Here is a 26,398-nt window from a genome sequence, read left to right as displayed (position 1 = left end):
TTATGGTGTACACTTATGGTGTACACTTATGGTGTGTCTCCCTATACTGAGTCCAAGCCACCCTTAGTGATAGTTTTGTGGTCCCTAGGTACCCAAAGCTCTTTAGGGGTAGCTGTGGAGAGCAGATCAGGCTTATCAGGGAGCAGTGTAAAGCACTTTCAGTGCCCCAATAGCCAGTCAGTGATGTTCACACATGAAAGGACCACACCAAGTGTTATGAAAACAAAGCAGTCTTTATTAGAACACTAGTACTATTCTCCCTCTGGTATATCTCCACTTGGAGATATCTACACACAATAGATATACTCAGTAACAAGCAGAAAAAGCAGAGAAATGTATAGGGTCCTATAGGTGGGAGGGGGCAAACCATATACTAAGAAAGTGATAAAGAATGGAGGTGTCCAACCACGGTAAGTGTGTTAGGATCCCAGGTGCTGATGAAGTGCAGAAATACCCAAGGTAAGTAGTAGAAATCCCCCAGGTGCCCATGTGCAGAGGTGTTACCTTGCTGGTTGTCCCACAGACTAGCACAGAACCATTGAAGTTGGAATTTTTAGGATTCATGACCCTTCTCAGAGGACCCCAATGGAACCAGTTGGCACAAGGAAGGTTTGATAGTGCCCCCACCCGTGGATACCCAGGAAAGTGGAGTACCTACACCACGGAGCCCGTGTGCATCGGGGTGAAGTGACATCGGAAGCCTTCATTGGAGTCAATGAGAGTCTCTGTTGCCCAGCTGCTGTTGCGACCCATGAACCAGATTGGAGGAACCCAAGGGTGGATTCTTGACATGAAGAACCTAAAAAAGAAGGGGACAGAGTCCAGACCACTCGGAGATGTCCAAACGGTGCAAGTGGGCAATGCCCACCCTACTTGGGGAGAAGCTCCTGCAGGATGGTCATGTAAGAAGCACAGCTGCGGAGTCCAGCTGATGCAGGAGATCCTTGGTCTCACCCATGAGCTGTCCACGTCGGTTATCGGATTGCAGAGGGGTCATGGTCAGCAGAGCCACCAACAAGCCTTGGTAAAAGCAGGAACAAGCTGCAGGGAGGATTGCAGGATTTTGGGGACCAGTGAGGTCCAAACGAATCTATCCTTGGAGGGGAGTCGGGGTTGGTCCTCAGCAACAAGAAGAGCCAGCAGGAATCCTTGGAGACCCTGCGATTACCCACTGGCTGCAGGCACCAGAAGTTCCAAGGAGGCCTCAGCAGCACAACAAAGATGGGGTCCCACACCACTGGAGTTGAAGGGAGGTCACTGCTCTTAGAGTTACAGGGTGCTGGAGGCTGGGGCTTCTTGGAGCTCGAAGATCTTTAGGAGGAAGAGTCACCAAGCCCTGGTAACAACAACAGGGGTGCACAGGGGTTCCGTCTCGGTAGCTACAGCAAAGGCCCACCGTCTCCCAAGTTGGACAGAAGCCGTGGGAGGCTGGGGCTTCTTGGAGCTTGAGGTCTTCAGGGGGAAGAGTTGAAAGAAAGTAGGATCTTTCTGACATAGTTAATCCCACTTTTTGCCTGGTTTCAGTGTGTTTAGACTGTAGTATACTGGGATCATGCTAACCAGGACCCCAGTGTCAGTGCTTTCTCTCCTAAAGGTGACTTGATACGTGATCCTTTCACCCACAATTGGCATACTGGTGCACCCCTGTAAGTCCCTGTAAATGGTATTTAGGTACCCAGGCATTGATGCACCAGGGGTCTCCTGTGGGCTGCAGCATGTACTGTGCCACCCATGGGAGCCTGTGCAAACTATGTCTGCAGGCCTGCCATTGCAGCCTGCGTGAAATGGTGCATGCACCTTTCACTGTATATATAAGACTTGCCTTATATCACGGTGTAGGAATCTGGCTCTGTATATACTATATCAACATGCGATATAGCGTGCACAGAGTCCAGGGGTTCCCCAGAGGATTAACAGAGGCTAATGTAGATAATTCTAATGCTCTCTTTTGTGGTATTGTGGTCGGGCAGTTAGGCTTGCCAGGGGGTTGTGCAAAGCATTTGTTGTACACACACTGGCAATAAATGAAGCACACTCAATGACAAATTCCAGGCCAATTATTCTTATATAGCAAAAATATATTTTGTTACTTTACTTCTAGAACCACAAGATTCAGTTTGCAGGTAAGTATATTTGCAAGTAAATATCCAACATATGTATCAATACCACTTTGTTACAATAAGGCAAGTTAAATGGTTTTCTAGAAAATATCTGTATTAAAATTTGACACAATGCAATTTTCAGGAACAGTTCTAGGGGGGAAGTAAACTTAGTACAGTTTTGAGGTAAGTGCAAGACTTACAGTTCCAGTCTCCGGGGGTTAGGATGTCCCAGGTTGGGGTTCAAGTTGACCCCAAACAACCAGCACCAGCAACATTGGGCCGGCCGCGTGCAGAGGTCAGAGTTGAGGTAGATTTAAAAAGGGCTTATATTGGAGACCATGGGCACTCGGTATCAGGCCTGCTTGCAGATAAGTACCTGCATCTTTGGAGGGCAGACCTTGGAGTGTTTAGGTGAAAACTGGGGGTTAGGGGGGCAAAGGGCAGCACCAAACACACACCCTCAGCGGCGCAGGGGTGGCTGGGTGCAGGGTGCATACACAGCGTCTGGCTCCCAGTCCCTTTCAGTAGGGGGAGCCCGGGAATCACAAAGATGCTGCAGGCTAGTTCCAGGGGGTCGGTTCCTGAAAACCACAGGCTGGACAATGAGAAGGGCCGCCTGCTGAACGTTGCGGTGCTGGTAGTCAGATTCCCGAAGGCCAGGGAGCTGCGGGTGCAGGGGTACCTTTAGGCGTTGGAAATCTTTTATGGTTCTCTCACGGTAAGGGGGGTCCTCTGGATTTATGCAGCAGGCGTCGCCGTGTTGGACAGGAGGGGTCAACCCAGGGTGGTCAATAGATAAGAATTGCTTGGGGACCAACTCCAGTCTGTTGGGTCACCTGGACACGGACCGTGCGCGTCAGGTGCAGAGTGGGCAGGACTTGCGGATCTGGGGCAGTTCTGGAATCCATGGGTGGGGTTTCTTTCTGGACAGGACCGCTGTCCACGGGACCTCTTTGTCCTCTGGGATGCAGGCAGTCCTCTAGAGGCTTTTAAGAGTTTGCTGGTCCTGCAGGATGCTTCACCTTTTTGTAGCAGGGCTTCAGAAGCTGGAGACAGGCCTGCAGGGCTGGGGCCAAGTCAGTTGGTGTCTTCAGTCTTCTCTGCTGGGGGTCAGCTTAGCAGTCTTCTTCTTTCTTTTTGTTGCCTTTATGAGATCGCCAGAAATCTGATAAGGTAGGTTCAAGGGAGCCCTTAAATCCTGGATATAGGGGCGTTAGAGTAGTAGCCAATGGCTACTGTCCTTGAGGGTGACTACACCCTTCCGAGGTCTACTCACTTTGGGGAGGGGGACACAGACTTAACCTTAGTGGTCCCTGTTGTAGGAAAGTACCATCTTGCCTGGCATGTTACCCCCATTTTTCACTGTATATATGTTGTTTTAGTTGTATGTGTCACTGGGACCCTGGTAACCCAGGGCCCCAGTGCTCATAAGTGTGCCTGAATGTGTTACCTGTGTAGTGACTAACTGTCTCACTGAGGCTCTGCTAACCAGAACCTCAGTGGTTATGCTCTCTCATTTCTTTCCAAATTGTCACTGACAGGCTAGTGACCATTTTTACCAATTTACATTGGCTTACTGGAACACCCTTATAATTCCCTAGTATATGGTACTGAGGTACCCAGGGTATTGGGGTTCCAGGAGATCCCTATGGGCTGCAGCATTTCTTTTGCCACCCATAGGGAGCTCTGACAATTCTTACACAGGCCTGCCACTGCAGCCTGAGTGAAATAACGTCCACGTTATTTCACAGCCATTTTACACTGCACTTAAGTAACTTATAAGTCACCTATATGTCTAACCTTTACCTGGTAAAGGTTAGGTGCAAAGTTACTTAGTGTGAGGGCACCCTGGCACTAGCCAAGGTGCCCCCACATTGTTCAGAGCCAATTCCCTGAACTTTGTGAGTGCGGGGACACCATTACACGCGTGCACTACATATAGGTCACTACCTATATGTAGCTTCACAATGGTAACTCCAAATATGGCCATGTAACATGTCTATGATCATGGAATTGCCCCCTCTATGCCATCCTGGCATAGTTGGCACAATCCCATGATCCCAGTGGTCTGTAGCACAGACCCTGGTACTGCCAAACTGCCCTTCCTGGGGTTTCACTGCAGCTGCTGCTGCTGCCAACCCCTCAGACAGGCAGCTGCCCTCCTGGGGTCCAGCCAGGCCTGGCCCAGAATGGCAGAACAAAGAACTTCCTCTGAGAGAGGGTGTGACACCCTCTCCCTTTGGAAATGGTGTGAAGGCAGGGGAGGAGTAGCCTCCCCCAGCCTCTGGAAATGCTTTGTTGGGCACAGAGGTGCCCAATTCTGCATAAGCCAGTCTACACCGGTTCAGGGGACCCCTTAGCCCTGCTCTGGCGCGAAACTGGACAAAGGAAAGGGGAGTGACCACTCCCCTGACCTGCACCTCCCCTGGGAGGTGTCCAGAGCTCCTCCAGTGTGCTCCAGACCTCTGCCATCTTGGAAACAGAGGTGCTGCTGGCACACTGGACTGCTCTGAGTGGCCTGTGCCACCAGGTGACGTCAGAGACTCCTTGTGATAGGCTCCTTCAGGTGTTGCTAGCCTATCCTCTCTCCTAGGTAGCCAAACCCTCTTTTCTGGCTATTTAGGGTCTCTGTCTCTGGGGAAACTACAGATAACGAATGCAAGAGCTCATCCGAGTTCCTCTGCATCTCTCTCTTCACCTTCTGATAAGGAATCGACTGCTGACCGCGCTGGAAGCCTGCAAACCTGCAACATAGTAGCAAAGACGACTACTGCAACTCTGTAACGCTGATCCTGCCGCCTTCTCGACTGTTTTCCTGCTTGTGCATGCTGTGGGGGTAGTCTGCCTCCTCTCTGCACCAGAAGCTCCGAAGAAATCTCCCGTGGGTCGACGGAATCTTCCCCCTGCAACCGCAGGCACCAAAAAGCTGCATTACCGGTCCCTTGGGTCTCCTCTCAGCACGACGAGCGAGGTCCCTCGAATCCAGCGACTCTGTCCAAGTGACCCCCACAGTCCAGTGACTCTTCAGTCCAAGTTTGGTGGAGGTAAGTCCTTGCCTCACCTCGCTGGGCTGCATTGCTGGGAACCGCGACTTTGCAGCTACTCCGGCCCCTGTGCACTTCCGGCGGAAATCCTTTGTGCACAGCCAAGCCTGGGTCCACGGCACTCTAACCTGCATTGCACGACTTTCTAAGTTGGTCTCCGGCGACGTGGGACTCCTTTGTGCAACTTCGGCGAGCACCGTTTCACGCATCCTCGTAGTGCCTGTTTCTGGCACTTCTCCGGGTGCTACCTGCTTCAGTGAGGGCTCTTTGTCTTGCTCGACGTCCCCTCTCTCTTCAGGTCCAATTTGCGACCTCCTGGTCCCTCCTGGGCCCCAGCAGCGTCCAAAAACGCCAAACGCACGATTTGCGACTAGCAAGGCTTGTTGGCGTCCTTTCGGCGGGAAAACACTTCTGCACGACTCTCCAAGGCGAGAGGGATCCGTCCACCAAAGGGGAAGTCTTTAGCCCTTTTCGTTCCTGCAGAAACCTCAGCTTCTTCTGTCCAGTAGAAGCTTCTTTGCACCCGCAGCTGGCATTTCCTGGGCATCTGCCCATCTCCGACTTGCTTGTGACTTTTGGACTTGGTCCCCTTGTTCCACAGGTACCCTAGATTGGAAATCCACAGTTGTTGCATTGCTGGTTTGTGTCTTTCCTGCATTATTCCTCTAACACGACTTCTTTGTCCTTAGGGGAACTTTAGTGCACTTTGCACTCACTTTTCAGGGTCTTGGGGAGGGTTATTTTTCTAACTCTCACTATTTTCTAATAGACCCAGCGACCCTCTACAAGGTCACATAGGTTTGGGGTCCATTCGTGGTTCGCATTCCACTTTTGGAGTATATGGTTTGTGTTGCCCCTATCCCTATGGTTCCCCATTGCATCCTATTGTAACTATACATTGTTTGAACTGTTTTCTAAGACTATACTGCATATTTTTGCTATTGTGTATATATATCTTGTGTATATTTCCTATCCTCTCACTGAGGGTACACTCTAAGATACTTTGGCATATTGTCATAAAAATAAAGTACCTTTATTTTTAGTATAACTGTGTATTGTGTTTTCTTATGATATTGTGCATATGACACTAGGTGGTACTGTAGTAGCTTCACACGTCTCCTAGTTCAGCCTAAGCTGCTCTGCTAAGCTACCATTATCTATCAGCCTAAGCTGCTAGACACCCTATACACTAATAAGGGATAACTGGGCCTGGTGCAAGGTGCAAGTACCCCTTGGTACTCACTACAAGCCAGTCCAGCCTCCTACACCTGTCCTCCAACCTAAGATGCAAGGAGGGGGTCACTTCAGCTCTGGATACCTTAGGGGTGGTCCTAGCTGAAGTAGTCATTGCTGCTTGTTTTTTTTTTTTAACTTTTCCACCGGATTTACAGCCAGAAGTGGGACTTTTTTCCGGGGGTGGCGGCTATCTCGACTAGCTGGAGTGCCCTTGGGCACTGTAACAAGAAGCCTGAGCATTTGAGGCTCACCGCTAGATGTTAGTTACTGCAGGAGGGAGGTGTGAAGCACCTCCACCCAGTGCAGGCTTTGTTTCTGGCGACCGAGAGCACAAAGGTTCTCACCCCATGTGGTCATACACTTGTCTGGAAGTGGCAGTGTAGGAATCTGGCTCTGTATATACTATATCAAAATGAGATATAGTGTGCATAGAGTCCAGGGGTTCCCCAGAGCCTGAAATAGATAATACTAATGCTATATTTGTGGTAGTGTGGGTCAAGCAGTTAGGCTTATCAGAGGGTAGTGTTCAGCATTTGGTGTACACACACAAGCAATAGAAGAAACACACACTAAGTGACTTAAGTTCAGACCAATAGGATTTCATATAGAACAATATATTTTGTTAATTTATTTCTAGAACCACAAGATTCATTTTGCAGGTAAGTACTTAAAATAAAAGGTACTTTGCATGTATATGATCAGGACTTTAAATAGAATCAACAATGTATACAGTTTTCCTTAAAATGGCAAAAAGCTATTTTAAAAGTGGACACTGCATTTTTCAACAGTTCTTGGGGGTAGAAAATATAGTACAGTTTTGAGGGTAAATATACAACTTACAGTTCTTATCTCCGGGGTTTACGTAGTCCGTCCGTCGTTGGAGGTTCAAGTTAACTTTAAGTTCAACTTCAAGTTCAAGGGAACTTCAGTCCTGCGCTAGACGTTTGGCTGAAATGCAGGGGGCATTTCTAAGATGCCCTCTGAGTGCATTCTTGTATAAATCCAACACTGGCTTCAGTCTGGGTTTATTGTGCTGAGAAGTTTGATACCAAATTTCCCAGACTTAAGTGGAGCCATCATGGAGCCGTGGAGTTCATAATGACAAACTCCCAGCCCATGTACTTCATATGGTCACACTGCACTAATGTCGAAAAATTGACTTAGACACCGTAGGGGCATATTGCTCATGCAGCTATGCCCTCATCTGTGGCATAGTGCACCCTGCCTTCGGGCTGTAAGGCCTGCTAGAGGGGTGACTTATCAATGCCACAGGCAGTGGTTTGTTGGCATGGCACCCTGAGAGGGGTGCCATGTCAGCTATTTCTTTTTCTCCCAACTAGCACACACAAGCTTTAAGGGCAGTGTGCATGGGCTTAGTGACGGGTCCCCTGGGGTGACATAATACACGCTGCAGCACTTGGTGACCTTCCCTGGCCACAAGGCCCTTGCTACCGTGGGTACCCTTTGCAAGGGACTTATCTGTGTGCCAGGGGTGTGCCAATTGTGGGAACAACGGTACAGTTTTAGCGAAAGAACACTGGTGCTTGGTCCTGGATAGCAGTATCCCAGCATGCTCTCAGTCATGTCAGCATCAATATCAGGCAAAAAGTGGAGGAGTAGCCATGCCAAAAAGGGCACTATCCTACATGCGGTCACTGCGTTTGGACCCTGTAAGTCACCCCAATGGTAGCCCCTTCATCCCAAGGGTAGGGTGCATGGCACTGACTGTGAGGGTACCCCTGCCTGAGCAGTAGTACCCCTACAAACCCTAGACTCCATTCTCTGGGCTTTGTATGTGCTGGGGAAGGGTATGTAGTGGACACTGGTCAACACAAGATGTCCAACTACATAATTGCTTCTCCGAACCTAGGCATGTTTGGTATTAAGCATGTTGGAATACCATGTACTGTGGGGCTTCCTTAGAGGATCCCTCATATCTGACTACACATCTTGGCAGGGTCTCCATGCCAGCCTGCGCTGCTGCCGACCCTAAGCACTGATCTGCGCTCCTGCTGATGAGCGTAACTCAAGCAGGGAAAGGATTTCCTGTAGGGGAGAGGGTGACTACCTCTCTCTTTGAAATGGGTGTCTCAAGGCTGGGGTGTCCTCTGAGCGCCACCGGAATGCTTTGAAGACCACAGTTGATGCCCTCCTTCCATAAACTGGTTTGCACCAGTAGACAAACCCTTGGTTCCTGCTCTGGCTCAAAAGGACAGGGGAGTGACCACCTATCTGTCCAGCCCCTCCCCTAGGAAGGTGCACAGAACTCTGCCAGGTGGCCGCTTGATTCTGCCATCTTGGGACCAAGGTGGGCAGAGGGCCCTCGGTGCATCCGACTGGTGAGACCAGCTAAGTGACGTCCCTGACCCCCTCTGATAGGCAGGTCACTGCAGTGTCCAACCCCCCTTTCTGGGTTACTTAAAGGCTCCCCTGAGGGTGGGACCCTAGATTCGTCAAGTAGGACTCTACAAGGAACTCTATGCAAGACACTTCTGCAACCTGGCCTCAAGAGACGCTGCTGGTCTGCCTTAGGAACTGAATCAAGACTGTATCCAGTAGGAGGGCTCCTGCTGCAACATTGTTTCTCCAGCTCCTGCAAGAATTCTGCAACATCTGTGGCTGAGCACCCTCTAGCATCATAAGTATTCTCCCTGCATCAAGGAAGCAAGAAGGAATCTCCCTAGGTTCGGCAGCAGCGCTAGCTGGTGTGCAGACCCTGCAAGGCTCTACAGCTGGATATGAGGGATCCTCTAACAAGCCCTCATAGTACATGGTATCATGCAACTAACACTGGAATCAGTGTATTTGCATGATTCCAACGTTTGATAACAACCATGCCTAGATTTGTGGAAGCCATTATGTAGGTGAACATCTTATGTTGACAACTGTCCACTATATACCTTAAGATGGCTTCCCCGCACTTACAAAGCCCAGAGAATGGAATCTAGGGTTTGTAGGAGTAACACTGCTCGTGCAGGGGTACCCTCACACTCATAACCATGCACCCTGTCCTTGGACTGAAGGCCTACCAGAGGGGTGACTTACAGTGCCCAAGTGCAGTGACCTCGATATAAGGCAAGCCTTGTATCTGAAGTGAATGCACCGTTTCACACAGGCTGCACTGGCAGGCCTGCAGACACAGCTTGCATGGGCTCCCATTGGTTGCATAATACGTACTGCAGCCCATGGGATACCCCTTGGGTACCAGTGCCCTGGGTACCTAAGTACCATTTACGAGGGACTTACAGTGGGACCCCAGTATGCCAATGGTGGATGAAGGAATTACTTACCAAGTCAATTTTAGGGGAGAGAGCACCAACACTTGGGTGCTGTTTATCAGGATTCCAGTGTACTACAGTCTACACAAATTCACACCAGGCAAAAAGTGGGGGTAACTATGTCACAAAGATCCTACTTTCCGACACTCGGAACAAACCCTAAATTCTTATCTAAGGTTGTCTGTACCTTCCACCTCAATCAAAGCATTTATCTCCCAGTGTTCTTTTCACATCTAGAATCAGTAGCAGAACGAGGTCTCCAACATTAAATGTCGAGAGCTCTCATGTATTACATTGACAGAACAAAGCACTTCCGCAAGACAGAAACTTTTTGCCTCTTCTTTCATGCCACACAAGGGGTGTACACTGTCTAAAGCAGGTATTGCACACTGGCTGGTCAGATATTTACAGACTAGTTAAGCTAAAGCCAAACTCCCTATACCGGTCCTTCCCAAACCCCATTCAACCCACTAAAAAGGATCTTCTATGGCTTTCTTGGGTAATATTTCTATACTTGGCATTTGCAAAGAAGCTACCTCCACATGTTCGCAAAACAGTCGCATATGGATAGTTTATCATGTCAACAAGCCAATGTTGGTCAGGCAGCCCTTTGTACACTTTCCCAAGCTTCTGCAGCATCCTCAGGCTAGCCACTGCTTCTGGGAGGACTACTTTTTAGTCTGCGCAGAGCTGGTGTGTCTACAGCTACACATGAAACAAATTGAAAATGTTACTTACCCTGTAAGCATCTGCTTGTGGTGCTGTAGATTCACATGCGTTCACCCACCTCCCCGAATACTTTCAGGTGTTGCAGAAGTTTTTAGGTTTCATCTTTAATCTATCCTACGCATGGTAATCTTTTCTGTATCTATCCGCTCCATTTATGTCCTCACCCTTTGTGCAAAAAAAACAGTCCAACAATGGAGCTGATGTCCATGCTCATTACCAGTAATAGGTGGAGTCCTAGTACCTCCAAATTACTTCTTTAACGAAAATAAAATGTGCACGTGTCTGAGCCCAAAACTTGATGGTAGGAGCATGCACAGCATGTGAATCTACAGCACTACATTCTACGGACCCATGCTTACAGTGTATGTAACGTTTTCATTTTGTCCATATTATCAGTTTTTATCTTGATAAATAGGTACCTAAAACAATTAGATGTTTGTTTGTATCATATAATAATAGTATGAAAGTCTGCCTGTGGGCATTTTGATGTAAAAAAATATACTTGTTACATGGTGCTTGCTAATTATAAATGTTGTTCTTTAGATCTGTTTTCATTGTTAAGTAATATGTATATCTGATAGAGACTTCTAGTTGCAGATTCCTTGCCTTAGAGTTTCCCCAGGCATCAGTCTGGATCCAGAGAAGTTTCTCGAGCAGTACCCGTCAGGTGGCGTTGGTCGGCTCCACGTCCGTCGTCTGTGTCGTGCACACTGGATATGATATTGTGGGATCTATATAGGCACCACTCAGGCACGCAGACATCATTTCTTTTCTTTCTGTGCCAGCCAGCGGTGACCCAAAAAAGAGCTACCTCTCAGTCACTTTTTGACTGGTCTTTTTCTACTTTTTATCAAAGATTTGTGAGTTCCCCCAGGCATCAGTCTGGGTCTGGAGATTTTTCTTCGATCAGTACCCCTGTGGGCTGTTAGGTGGCGTCAGTCGGCTCTGTGTCTGTCGTTGGCATCGTGGTCGCCGGCTATAACGTTGCGGGTTGTCTATAGGTACCACCCCAGTGAGCTGAATTCAGTTCTTTTTTTTCAGCGCCAGCCTACGTGCATATCCGAATAAGAGCTACCCCACAGTCACTTTTTGACAGGTCTTTTCAGCTTTTTATCGAAGATTTTTGACTTTCTGCATCAATGTTGTCACGGAAGACCAGGTTCAAGCCCTACGACTCCTGTCATCAGATGATATGCGTGGCGGATCCACACCTCGTGTGTCTCTGGTGTTTGGAGCACAATCACCACCCGAAGTCATGCTCCAAGTGCTGGGCCATGAACGGAAGTCTTTGAGGGATCGGTCTCTAAAGCTTCTTGCGGCCCGGTGCTCAGCTCCGTGTTGCTCACGGTCTCCGTCGAGAGGCTGGCCCTGAGACCACTCTAGAAACACATACTGTTCGTTGTCCCATTGAAAATCTTCAGGACACCTGGGTAAGCATTAGAAGAAGTTGAAGAAGAGTAAACATTCTTCAACTTCACCCCCTCGGTCGGACGACATGACACAGGAAAAGGAGCATTGTCGCTCTAGGCGTTCAGACGTCGACGCTCCCGTTGGCCCTCAGGTGGCGTGGACCCCATACTTATCGGCGACTCAGGCACAAAGCCGGACCGACGTTGATCAATGCCTTCTGACTTCAGTGTGGACCTTGCTTCCTCAGACAGATCCTGACTCTTATTTGTATGGGTATGGTGAAAGTATGGAGGGGTTGCTGGACCCTTTAGAATACCAGCTTGATGACTCCATGGACTGGGCTCAGGACCTGGGTGAAGCCAGGGGTCTAGACACTTCCTCTGATGCTGGCATGCTTTCTCCCCCTACTTGGCTACAGAGGAGGGAGCTTCGTATTCATTGGTGGTGAGGAGAGCGGCCGAGGTCCTGGACCTCAAGCTACTTTCTGTGTCCATCATATCTAACTTACTGACTGAGGTGCTTCAGCCTGGGTCGTCTTCTTCAGAACTTCTTGCCCTTTAATGAGGCCCTTACTGATGTCCTGCTGGGGACTTGGTCCATACCCAGCGCAGTGTCTCCTGTTAACAGGACAAACACTCACCGCCATTGGCCTGCGCCTAACGACCCAGCTTCCCTGACCCAACATCCCGCTCCTGAGAACTGGGTTATACAGGCCTCAACCTCCCATGGCTCATTCCCTTCCACACCCCTGGATAGGCAGTCCAAAAGACTGGATCAGATTGGGAAGAAACTGTTCTCTTCTTTCAGTCGGGCTTTGTGGTCTGTGAACACCACATGCTGTTTGTGCCATTACACCTATACTTTAAGGGACACAGTTGTACAGGTGCTGCCACAGGTTCCGGAGGAGGCCCAGGCCACTCTTTCTCAAGCTGTTGCTGATGGGAGAGACAAATCCAAGCTCATGATAGGATGTGAACTGGATTTGACCGACTCACTGGGAAGATTGTTTGCATCGACGGTGGCCTTGAGGTGCCACGTTCGGTTGAGGACATATGGCTTTTCCGGGGATGTCCAAGCTGCGCTTCTTGACATGCCCTTTGATGGCACCCATCGGTCCTTGGGCATTCGAGCTGCCTCTCCCTTCCCCCCCCCCCCCCCAACCCCAGTCTGCTTTTCCCCCATTTGTGGCTACGGAAGTGGCACCCAACCACTACTCATTCCCTCCAGCTACTGTGCCATGTATGCTGCCCACCCTCTGCATGGCCAAGGACGTGGGATCAAACTTCCTCGTGGATTTGTGTTACAGCGGTCGACCAGGTCCATCACTGCTTCCACTGCAACTTCCAAACCTTCCTAGTCTGACGCTTTCCCACCAGGGGCCAGGCATAGGCAGGATTTCCCATCACCTGCCCCGCTGGGAATCCATTGCATCAGACAGGTGGGTTTTACAACTAGTCCGAAGGGCCTACTACCTCCCTTTTGAGACTACCCCTTCATCCATGCCACCATCCTATGAAAGCGGCTTCTCCACGAAGAGAATAAGGCTCTCTTGAGCAAGGGAGCCATAGAAAGGGTCCCCTGTGCCAGAAGTAGGTCATGGTTGTTATTCCCGCTACTTTCTGGTACCAAAAATGGATAAGGGCCTACACCCTACCCTAGACCCTACCCTCTTTCTCAAAGAGTAGAAGTTATAAATGCTTATTCTGGCTCAGGTCCTATCTGCCCTGGACCCAGGAGACTGCATGATAGCGTTGAACTTGCAGGACGTATATTTCCATATTCCCATCCTGCCTGCCCACAGACATTACTTGTGGTTCACGGTAGGCCACAGGCATTTTCAGTTTACCTTGCTCACCTTTGGCCTTACCAGCACTTCTTGGCTGTTCACTAAAGTGATGGTGGTGGTCGCAGCTCATCCGCACAGGTTAGGGGTTTCAGCCTTCCCTTACCTCAACGACTGGCTGTTGAAGACGGGCCTGCCCCAGACTATTGTCTCCAACCTCTAGACTATGGCGGATCTCATGTATTCTCTGGGATTCACTATAAATGTTTTCAAAGTCACACTTGACTCCCTCTCAGACTTTTTAGACACAGTGCAGTTTCAAGCCTATCCTCGCTAGTGGCGAGTCCAGGTATGATTGCGATGTTTAAGCCTCCATCCTGGATTTCTGTGAGGATGATTCTCTGGCTGCTGGGCCTCATGCATCCTGCTGGTAACACATGCTAGATGACATATGTGGGCCCGGCAGTGGGACCTGAAGTTCCAGTGAGAGCAGCATTAGGGTAATCTCTCAGACATGGTCCAGATGTCAGTGGGAACTATGCAAGATCTGCAGTGGTGGCTTGTGAACCACGATTGAGTCAGAGGCAGATCTCCCTTGCTTCACCAACTAGATCTGACGTTAGTGACAGATGCTTTATTCCTGGGATGGGGCTGACACATGGGAGAGGCAAAGATCAGTGGCGTCTGGTCTCCGGCTGAGTCCAGGCTCCTCATCAGTCTTCCAAGCTCAGGGAGATCAAGCTAGCATTGAAAGCATTCCTGCCCTCTCTCTCACAGGGAAAGTGGTGCAGGTGTTTACAGACAACACCGCCATGTGGTACTGTGACAAGCAGGCCGGGATGGAGTAGTAGAACCTCTGTCAGGAGGCTCTGCGTCTTTGAACATGGCTGGAACATCAGGGCATATCCCCAATGGTACATTGTCTGCCGGGCTCTCTGAACGCCAGAGAGAACAAACTCAGTCATCAATGTCTAGTCGATTATGAATGGCGTCTCCATCCGGAGGTGGCACAAAGTCCCTTTCACCGTGGGGAGAACCTTTGTTAGATCTGTTCGCCTCCACAGAGAATTTGCAGTGTCAGCTGTTTTGCACGTTGGAGTTTCCAAGGCAGCAGTCACTGACGCTTTTCATCTTGAGTGGAACTCAGGCCTCCTTTCCGCCAGTACAATTTCTGCCCAGAATTCTCAAGAAGGTCAAGAACGACTGGGCCCAAGTAATTATTGTGGCTCCAGACTGGGCAAGAAGAGTCTGGTATCCAGAGCTCTTGAGCATGGCCATCGGTCTTCCAATCAGAGTGCCTCTTCTGAAGGATCTTTTGCCACAGTAGCAGGGGACGGTTCTACACCTGAACCTGTCCAGCCTGCAGGTTCTTGTGTGGAGATTGATCAGCAGCACTTGACAGATTTTGACCTCCCGCCCGAAGTCTGTAATGTTATCTTGGCAGCCAGGCATCCCTCCACCCAAACGGTATAGGCCTGTCGTTGGAACAAATATGTGGCATGGTGTACAGACAAGTCTGTTGACCACCTCTCTGCTCCTCTTTCTGAGGTCCTTTTGTTTGTTCTTTGTTTCCCCCAGCAGGGCTCTGCTCTAGGGACTCTCAAGGGTTATTTGTCTGCCATCTCAGCTTTTCTCAGATTGCCTGACCAACCCTCTTTGTTTAAATCTCCCATTGTTGGCAGATTTCTGAAGGGTCTTACCCATATGTTTCCTCCTTCTTAGGTCATAAAACATCAATGGGATTTGAACTAGGTTCTTACCTTCTTGAAATGTGCTCCTTTTGAGCCTCTTCACAACTGTCGACTTTGACTTTTTACCTTAAAGACAGCTTTTCTGGTTGCCATCACTTCTGCTCATACAGGGAGTGCAGAATTATTAGGCAAGTTGTATTTTTGAGGATTAATTTTATTATTGAACAACAACCATGTTCTCAATGAACCCAAAAAACTCATTAATATCAAAACTGAATATTTTTGGAAGTAGTTTTTAGTTTGTTTTTAGTTTTAGCTATGTTAGGGGGATATCTGTGTGTGCAGGTGACTATCACTGTGCATAATTATTAGGCAACTTAACCCAAAAAAATATATACCCATTTCAATTATTTTTCATTACCAGTGAAACCAATATAACATCTCAACATTCACAAATATACATTTCTGACATTCAAAAACAAAACAAAAACAAATCAGTGACCAATATAGCCACCTTTCTTTGCAAGGACACTCAAAAGCCTGCCATCCATGGATTCTGTCAGTGTTTTGATCTGTTCACCATCAACATTGCGTGCACCAGCAACCACAGCCTCCCAGACACTGTTCAGAGAGGTGTACTGTTTTCCCTCCTTGTAAATCTCACATTTGATGATGGACCACAGGTTCTCAATGGGGTTCAGATCAGGTGAACAAGGAGGCCATGTCATTAGATTTCCTTCTTTTATACCCTTTCTTGCCAGCCACGCTGTGGAGTACTTGGACGCGTGTGATGGAGCATTGTCCTGCATGAAAATCATGTTTTTCTTGAAGGATGCAGACTTCTTCCTGTACCACTGCTTGAAGAAGGTGTCTTCCAGGAACTGGCAGTAGGACTGGGAGTTGAGCTTGACTCCATCCTCAACCCGAAAAGGCCCCACAAGCTCATCTTTGATGATACCAGCCCAAACCAGTACTCCACCTCCACCTTGCTGGCGTCTGAGTCGGACTGGAGCTCTCTGCCCTTTACCAATCCAGCCACGGGCCCATTCATCTGGCCCATCAAGACTCACTCTCATTTCATCAGTCCATAAAACCTTAGAAAAATCAGTCTTGAGATATTTCTTGGCCCAGTCTTGACGTTTCAGCTTGTGTGTCTTGTTCAGTGGTGGTCGTCTTTCAGCCTTTCTTACCTTGGCCATGTCTCTGAGTATTGCACACCTTGTGCTTTTGGGCACTCCAGTGATGTTGCAGCTCTGAAATATGGCCAAACTGGTGGCAAGTGGCATCGTGGCAGCTGCACGCTTGACTTTTCTCAGTTCATGGGCAGTTATTTTGCGCCTTGGTTTTTCCACACGCTTCTTGCGACCCTGTTGACTATTTTGAATGAAACGCTTGATTGTTCGATGATCACGCTTCAGAAGCTTTTCAATTTTAAGAGTGCTGCATCCCTCTGCAAGATATCTCACTATTTTTTACTTTTCTGAGCCTGTCAAGTCCTTCTTTTGACCCATTTTGCCAAAGGAAAGGAAGTTGCCTAATAATTATGCACACCTGATATAGGGTGTTGATGTCATTAGACCACACCCCTTCTCATTACAGAGATGCACATCACCTAATATGCTTAATTGGTAGTAGGCTTTCGAGCCTATACAGCTTGGAGTAAGACAACATGCATAAAGAGGATGATGTGGTCAAAATACTAATTTGCCTAATAATTCTGCACTCCCTGTAGAGTCAGTGAGCTGCAGCCTCTTTCCTCAAAGCCACCTTTCAGATCCATCCATACTGACAAGGTGGTGCTTCGTACCAGGACTTCCTTTTTAACTGAAGTGTTCACACCCTTCCATGTAGGCCAATCCATCACGTTGCCTACTTTCTACACGCACCTACATCCTTCTGAGGAAGAGGAGAGACTCCACCTCCTGAACCCAAAAAGAACATTGCTATTCCATATTGATCGTACTATAAGAATTCCAGGTGGATGATCAACTCTTTGTGGGTTATGTGGGTGCAAAGAAAGGTCGGGCAGTACAGAAGAGAACTATCTCTAGATGAATCATTCTTTGCATTAAAATGTGCTACGCATGGGCTAAGAAGCATCCCTCAGATGGTTTGTGGGCTCCCTCCACCAGGGCAACAGCTGCCACCACCACATTGGCACACAGAGTTTAAGTCCTGGACGTCTATTAGGCAGCAACGTGGGTGTCTTTGCATAGGTTCACCAAACACTACTGCCTGGACAGTCGGATCCGCAGGGATGGGTACTTTGCCCATTCGGTCCTGCAGGGCTTCCTAGTATGATCTTTGTAGGAAGCTGGCCCAATGTGTGGTGGACACCTATGGTGTGACACGTTATACTGGGTCCACGTAAACCCCTATTATTGAGTGTTACAGTGCCTAAACAGCCAGGGCTCTCTATGGTAGCTGTGGTGGGCAGCCAAGACTTATCTAGAAGGCATGTGAAGCACTTACAATACCACAGTAGTCACACAGTCACTTACCACACATGAAAGGAACCACACAGTGTTGCAAAAATAAAGGTACTTTATTATAGGCACAATAGACTAAACGATCATTGGCATATTCCCCTCTGGAAGTATGAGCACACAAAATATACAGGTAAGTCATTAGAAAAAGCATATATCAGCAAGGGCCCTATTGGGGGGGTGGGGGCAGGGGAGGGAACATTTACGCACACAAAAATGGGATGCGAGCAGCAGTCCCCCACCAGAGTGTATGGAGTGCTTAGACAAAAGCTGGGAGACAGTGTAACCCCAAAAGGTAAGTATCTAGAAGATCCCCAGCACCCAGGTGCAGAGAGGTACGTTACCCAGGTTTCCCATAGACTAACATGGGGATGTCTTGGTTGGAAAATGCAGAAGCAGGACAGGACTAGTGGAACCCAAGGGCAGATTCCGGGAGACGATGGCCTGCAAAAGAAGGGGAAAGAGTCCAGTCCACGCAGGAATGTCCAGGTGGGGCAGGGCCAATGCCTACCCTTCTGTTGCTGAAGATTCTGGTCGACGGCGATGTATGAAGTCCAGCTGTGGGATCTGGGAGCTGCAGAGGAGTCTCTGAAGTCGCCTACGAGCTGTCCCTCGACGGTCTCCCGATTGCAGACGGGTCAGTGGTCAGGATGGCCAAAAAACAAAACAAGCAAATGCAAGAGGAGTTTTACAGGGCGTGGATGACCAGCAATGTCCTGGAGTCTCGACCCTTGGAGGGGACTCCGAGCTGACCCTCAGAAGACAGGGGAGCCAGCAGAAGCAGTTGAAGTGCCCACAAGCAACCCACTGGCAGCAGACGCAGTATGTTGCGGTGAGGCCCTGTCAACACACCTGAAGAGGAGTCCCACATTGCTGGAGCAGCAGAGAGGAGGCGGTCCTTGCAAGGAGGGCACCAAATGTGACCTTGAAAGCAGTCTGCTACCCCTCCGCACCCCAGTAACACCTATTTCCAAAGAAGGGGACGTTGCACCCCTCTCCTACCGGAAATCCTTTGTTATGCTGTTCCCTGCTCGAGCTGGTCAAGCAGCAGGAGGGCACAATCATGTTTGAGAGGCTGTGGAAGCGTGGGCTGCCCGCCGACTGTGGAAGACTGGCATGAGCAGAACTGGGGGATCCACTAAGGAGTGCATGGTATCATGCCACCAATACTGGAATCAGTATTGGGGTATGATTCCGACATGTTTGATACCAAACATGCCCAGGTTTAGAGTTACCATTATGTAGCTGGACCACAGGTAGTGATTAGCAGCCAGTACCTAGCTAAAATGGCTTCCCGGCACTTACAAAGTCCAGAGATTTGGAACTGGAGTACGGATTACGTAGGGGCTCCCACACACACACACACACACACACACATATCTGCACCCTTTGGGCTGAGAGGGCCTACCTTAGGGGTGATTTTTATTGACCTTGTGTAGTGATTTGTAGTGAAAGGGTGCATGCACCTTTTCACGTAGGCTGCAAATTGCAGGCCTGCAGATACAGTTTACATGGGCTCCCATGGGTGGCATAATACATGCTGCAGCCTATGGGGGACCCCTGGTGTACTAATGCCCTGGATACCTAAGTACTATATACTAGGGACTTACAGGGGTACACAAGAATGCTAATTGTGGGTGTAAGAAGTACCAAAGCAACTACATTTGCAGGAGAGAGCACCATCACTGGGTTCCTGGTTAGCACGATCCCAGTGAAAACAGTCTAAGCACACTGATATCAGGCACAAAAGTGGACATAACCATGCCAGGAGGAGGGGACTTTCCTACAATCTTGGTTCACAGACCCACCGCTGGGATTGATATTGCTTGGGTAGCTATACTAAGGTAAGGAATCTGCAACTTGAAGTCTTTGTCAGATGAACAAGTTAATTACCTTTGGTAACTAATTATCTGGTAGAGAGATATTCTAGTTGCAGATTCCTTACGGACCCACCCATCCTCCCCGTTCTCTGAACCGATTTCTATGATCAGAGCCTCCCTTTCAGTGCCCTAGTCCTGACGCAGAAGAGTCAGTGTTCTTCATGGCTCCGTGCTACTGGCGTGGAAAGTCGTGAAAAGAAACTGACATCAGCGTGCCATGGTGGCGCCTCTATACGACCTATTACATCATATCAAGCGACTACGATGCCTATTGCGGACGCAGAGTCGACTGACGCCACGTAAAGGCACGCTTGGGGTACTGCTTGAAGAAAAATCTTCCAATCCAGAATGACGCCCGTGGGAAATTCGAAGGTAAGGAATCTGCCACTAGAATTTGTCTCCACCAGATAATTTGTTACCGAAGGTAAGTAACTTGTTCTTTATTAAATTTTGTTTTGTAGTTGACAGAAGCTATGAGGAGCTACAGTGGCTGCTGGACATGGCTCAAAATGACCCTGTTCCCTACATAAGGTCAGTGTGTCAAGCATTGTCCCTGCAATCAATTACATTATTTTGTAACATTTTATGATGCCTCCATCTCTATGGATTTCCAAATGCTTTTGAAATGTAACTTCATATTCATTATTTGCATAGTCCCCTCTAATTGCTTTAAAAAAATGAAGTCATGCAGCCTCAAAATATATTACTTACAGTTGAATACCTCTTGGTATCGTTCAGTGAGTTTAAGATTTCATGCAACAATAAAATTGATTAATTGCAAAAAGGTTAGGGTGTGTAAAGCCCTCTAAGCATCAATATTAAGTTGTATTCATTTTGTTTTTGTTAAAGAAGAGTTCCGTATATAAGGTAAACACTGGATTCAGATAGTCACAAATGACACACATGATGTTTAATTCGATGTAAAAGAATAAACCTTGGAGGTGAAAAACTGTACCATCCTCTAGAGACATTACACCTTGATTGTCTGTATTCAGAAAGAAGAGCTCTTTGGCAATCTTATTTTCTCATTGTTTCATACAGCATGAATATCTGAAGGCAGTAGGGTACATTGTGGGATTCTTTGTAGCAAAAGCTATGGCACGCAAGAGGGAGGTCTAAGAAGCGAGAAGACAACAGAGGGGTGAACAATAGAGGGAGTGCTAGCTTTTGAGTTCAGACTGGAGTACTCAAGTGTATTTCACAGCCGGTGAAGCAGAAGGCTTTGGTTTGCAGGGGGGTCAGTTGACTAAATAAGTTCACCAGCTAAAACGGATCTTTAGATTTTTATATTCTGCCATATAGCTTGATAGAACAGGGTAAGAAAAGCAATGTGAACTGTATTGTTAATGTATTCATTTGAATATGCACATTATTGAAATTTGTTTTGGTCAGAGACATTAGAATAAAACATGTTTAGCACTGTTGGTTTCCTCCAGCACTGTGAATTAGGATATTGCATACATTTTTCAGTTTTTGCAAAGGATGTGCCCAGACTTGGATTGCATAAATAATTGCTGTTATTTATAGCACATTCCACAAGCCCTCTGGATTGACTGTGATAAGTGGATATACCATGAACATTACCTTTATAAATTATGCCAAAATATTTATTGCAAGGAATGAATATTTCACCTATTTGTTTCCTAGTAAAAGACACTAATTTTAGATCTGGGAAAACCATCTTTTTCTACTCGTACAAATAGAGTGGTTTATGTTTATTGCCACTTCGACCTTTGCTTGTTAGTCTCAGCTCTTTTCCGCCCTTGCTTTAAGACTGTGGCAGTCACAGCGGTGTGGAATTTTATAAAATATCTACTTTTCAATTGGACAGTTTGCTTCATAAATCTACTTGTCCTGATAAAAAATCCTTTTGTCCCTTTTAGTGCCACATAGTGTGGCGATAAATTATGGCAGCGATCTCATTATATCAGAGCTCTGATACCACATTTTGACACCTTTTCACAGACCTGCATACTGGGGCGAAAGGTAGCATTTAGTAATAGTACCAGAGTCTGTGCTTACCTACTAACTTTCAGGTTTTAGGGGTTTTCAGCAGCTCTTATCTAATCTTATCCATTGATGATGAAGGTTGAAAATTACTCCTGCTGAGGGGAGAATTAAAACATCTTCAGGGTTAGATAAAAAGTGGTTAGAGGGAAAGTGAACTAGTAAACACTCAACAGATTTTCACATGCACAGATCTACACATGCATATTTGCTTGTGCAAAAATACAGTTTACTAATATTTTCTAGAAGTGCAATTTCCTAGTCTACTTCTGTAAATTATTGTTATTTCCTGAAAGCTGTAAATCTCCACTAATGTATGGGCATATACCCTGGGTGCACTTTTATGACTTTATTTAAGCATTGGGGCCCTTGTTAGGACTTGCATTAATCAAGACCTCTTGTTTTTATTACACTTCTGTCTCCATCTATGTATAGATTGGTTTCACTGTGAGTGACAGTGTTCTTCTCTTCCACAAGGAGCATATTGGCACATTAATTAGTTGTGTTCATTAGCCAGGGACTAATGTGGCAAGGTGTACTTTTTGAGGCCAAATAATATTATTGCTACTTGCCAATGTTTGTTATAATGTTGAGGGCCCATCAACTCCCACAACTATAAAGTTTTACAAAAACATGACACCTGTTGACAAAACCAAACGGCTGACTACCAGTGTCAGCCCAGTTGTCTTTGTCAAGTATTGTTTGTTTTCATGTTTCCCATAATCCTGTTGAAACTGGTTTCACTGATTTTCCATTACGAATATTTTTTGGGAAAACTAGCATGTATCAACACATTTTACTTGATGATGCTTCAAAGGAATGGTACCCAAACTTCCACAGTTTAGCAAAACATTTTTTTTGCGAGCTTATTTTTTTTGTGAACATTTAATTGGAAAGCAAAGACTCATCAATCTTGCTTTCAAGCTTCTGCAAATATTTGCATCTAATCAAAGAACTTTGTAGGAGCATTATACATAGCATCATATTGTTAAACTTTGCAAATGTGTGTACACTTTTTTATACTGGTGCCACTGCATTGTCAGCAGTGCAGTCCAATCTTAAAACATTCCCTTAGAGCACTCACCCTAATAATAAAGATTTTGTATTAATGAACCATAAATACAAGTTCTAACATCATTAACGTATGGGCACAAATATATCCTTAATTGAAGGTATGCCCTTCCCTGAGATAATGTGAAACTGTAAACCGGCAGACAAACGGTGTGTGCTGCAGGGGGTTGGGCCTACTTCTTCCAAGGACAGACTTAACATGAAAACTTGTTGTCCTTTACCCCAAACAATATGTCCTGGGAGCCTGGCTATATAAATTCCACACTCTTGCAGTTGCACCTCGGATCAGCTCGGGGGAATATCTCTCTGTGGCCTTTATGCTATTGGCAATTAGATGTGTTACTCCGCCTCTAAGCATAACTTCCATTGTAATTTATGAGGTGAATTGTTTAATTGTCAGGAGTGTTTGCTTAAATGTGGAAGTCAACTTGAGAAAAAGAGTTCTGCCTTTAACAGAAATGCATGCAATATGCTAATTAACTAATTGTAATTTGATGTAGTTAAGTATGTGTATGTGCTGTATAATATTTGTCAGGAGATATTTTCCAGAATATAATGTTTTTATTTTATTGTTTGTGCAGGAAATGCTATATTAAAAATAAAAAAAACGAATCTATATCTAAGGTGACTACCACCTTCCAGGTCATTACAGATACTTATCCAGTCATGGAATTCCAAGTAATAACTTAATGCAATCTGGGTGTTGCAGTCTTTGTCCGACGTTCTGTGTCAGTGCGGATGTCTCCATTTAACTTCAGCAGTGTGGCAAACTGCTTCTGGAGGAGTGCAGAACTTTACTCCCACAGGGGCAAGAGGACTGGCTCAGAGAAGGACGAGGGGTGTGGTGAAGATTATCAAATCAGATTGGTGATACCATCTGCAGCCTCCCTCATCTTCTAAACTGTCATTCAAGTGTCTCCACTTTACCATCCATATAGGGTCAGTTGTAGGGTTTGTGGGGCCCCAGACAAAATAGGAACATACGAGTGACATTAGAGGAAGTGACATAAATTTTATATTCTGCCATTGTTAAAGCAGCTTTGCAAGAAACTATATACCTAGTGGGCATAGGCCCCAAAAATTCTAAAAATGTAAATAATAATACTAACAAAATAAGTAACTATATCTTAAAGCTGTATTACATGGAAATATATTAAATTATTCGAACTAACTGAAAAAGGTAGGCCTAGGTCTCTCCAAAATTGACATGATTACTATGCTGTTCACTAATTGTTTCCAGATTAGGGCATCATTAAAATTGCAAGCCTGATTGTCCTAAAACCATCCAGCGGGACTTCAAATGATTCCCCAGCCCTCCTTTTTTATGTTAGTGCTGGGATGCCTCCGGGTAGCCATGCACTCTATAAATCCACCAAACTAAACTAAACTAAACTAATGAAGTTGAAGATAAGGCATTTGGTTTTCAGCAGGCATGGCGGAATAATACAAACATATGCATGCTAGATTGGGTGAGTGGCCCTCAAGAGCTGCAGCAAAAAACACAAAGCACATATTCCAAAAGATACAAAGAGGTGACCTCACAAACTTCATATGCAGGTGAGTTGGCTAATATATTGACAGGCAGAAGCACAAATACTGGACCACACCTGCACACTGAGCTCTTAAACTCAGCAATTATTCTGAAAATTAATTTTTAAAAGATGCCAAGAGCTGAACTAACTTAAAGATGTACAAAGAAAAATGGTCAAGGGGAAACTAGTTTGAGACCAGGGAAAAAAAGCCTACCAAAGCTATAAAGGTAGCCAGTAACTAAAGAGATCCATTTACAAATTAAAACAAAAAGGGCTAACTATAGTAGGCTATGTGAGTTTACAGCTATATGAAAAGGAAATGTAACAGCATGGAATAGGTAAGTTGGTGGAGGTGGTGCTTGACTTGCAAAATAACTCTAAAGTAACATCAGAGACTTACAGTTTAAAACATTGTCACATGTCCCTAATATCTGAGAAGACACTTGCAGAGTGCAAAGGGACCAGAACCATGCACGGCAACCCACATTTAACTTAAGAAATAATAACCAAATTGTGCGTGCCCTTGGGTAAATCCATTGGATCTTAGGTAAAGAGATAATTGAATGCGCAACCTTTACCATCATCCGTAAGTCACTCCGGACGCTCCCTAGGTAACTTATCAAACACATTTGGCCTTCCAACCGCCAATGCAAGATCTATCTGGTAGAGACTCCTAGTTGCAGATTCGTTACCATAGAATTTTCCCTAGGCATCAGTATGGATCCAGAGATTTTTCTCAAGCAGTAACTGCACGCTGTTAGGTGGTGTCAGTCGGCTCCGCATCCATCTGCAATGTGCGCGCCAGATATGAAATCGCGACACCTACATAGGCGCTATCCCGGTGTACTGACATCCGTTCTTATCTTTCTGCACCAGCCGAGTGCAGATCTGAAGACAAACTAACCCACAGTCACTTTTTGACTAATCTTTTCCAACATTTTGTCGAAGTTTTTTTTTTTAGTGTTTCCACTCTTGGTGTGTTGAGATGTCATCACGAAGACCGGGTTCAAGCCTTCCGAATCCTATCATCAGATTATGTCAGTGACTGAGGCACACCTCGTGTGCTTGTGGTGTTTGGAGTGCGACCATGACCTGAAGTCGTGCTCTGAGTGCCGGACCACGAATCCGAAAGCTTTGAGGTAACGGTCCCTTAAGCTACTTGCGGCCCAGAGCTCCAGTTCATGTAGCTCCCGATCTCTGTCAAGAGGAAGGTCCCGAGAACGTTTGCGGAGACCCCATTCTTAGTCGTCCCATTCCAAGACCTCGGGCGATAGGGTAAGTTAAGGCACAAGAAGACGTCAAAGAAGAGCACATGTTCTTTGACTTCACACATCCGTCGGCTGACGCAACAAAGGCAAAGAAACGTTGTTGCTCCACGCCTCTGTCCTCGGAGCCCGCATCTGAGTCTGCTCTTTACCTTCCCAAGTTTCCAGGAGCCGGAGTGACCCCTGCTCAACTCCGTGAGTTCTGTGAAGCCATGGGCCTCATATTTGGGCAGTCTGACTCTGCTGGAGCACCTTCGGCCCCCTCTGAGTCGGCAGGGTCTGTGCAGGCGGTATCAGCCTTGGATCTAGATGGCACCCCTTGATCCGAACCAGCGTCAGTCGTGCTACCTCGACCTTCCCTGATGACGGTTGCACCGTTGATGCACCTGACGCAGCCCGTGTCCACGATCAGCGTCAGCCCCATCCTCAATGCCGACTCCGACATTGAGCCGGACCAGCGTCACGCAATGCCAACTTCAACAGGGACCTTGCTCCCTTGATCAGATCCTGACCCTTATTCCCTTGGGTTGGGTTATTGTGAGGATTGGGAGGTCTTTGGACCCTTTGGAAAAGCAGCTTGAAAAGCCCATGGATTAGTGGACAGACATGGTTGAGGCTAGTGGTCTGGACACTTCTCCTGACGCTGGCATTCTTTCTCCCCATACCATGGCTACGGAGGAGGGAGCGTCCTACTCCATGGTGGTAAGGAGAGCAGCCAAGGTATTGGGCCTCGAGCTGCCTTCAGTGATAGTCAGGACTAACCTTCTTACAGGTTCGCTTCAGCCTGGAGATTCTTCTTATGAGCCTCTTTTGATCTTTAATGAAGCCCTCACTGATGTCCTGCTGGGGACTTGGTCCAAACCCAACACAGGGGCCCGTGTGAA

The 26,398-nt window shown here is 47.0% G+C and overlaps 1 protein-coding gene across 2 annotated transcripts in view; it reads left to right on the top strand.

The window, feature by feature from the left end:
- Positions 1 to 26,398, top strand: part of TAF2 (TATA-box binding protein associated factor 2) — a 663,535-nt gene that overhangs the window by 459,930 nt on the left and 177,207 nt on the right. For both annotated transcript variants that reach the window (XM_069220673.1, XM_069220672.1), the window contains exon 21: positions 20,101 to 20,170. In XM_069220673.1, the coding sequence (XP_069076774.1) occupies positions 20,101 to 20,170 (70 nt within the window). The remainder of the gene's footprint in view (positions 1 to 20,100; positions 20,171 to 26,398) is intronic.

The sequence above is a fragment of the Pleurodeles waltl genome, chromosome 2_2 (genome assembly GCF_031143425.1).
Source record: "Pleurodeles waltl isolate 20211129_DDA chromosome 2_2, aPleWal1.hap1.20221129, whole genome shotgun sequence".
Lineage (NCBI taxonomy): Eukaryota > Metazoa > Chordata > Amphibia > Caudata > Salamandridae > Pleurodeles > Pleurodeles waltl.
This window is presented reverse-complemented; position numbering and strand designations above follow the sequence as displayed.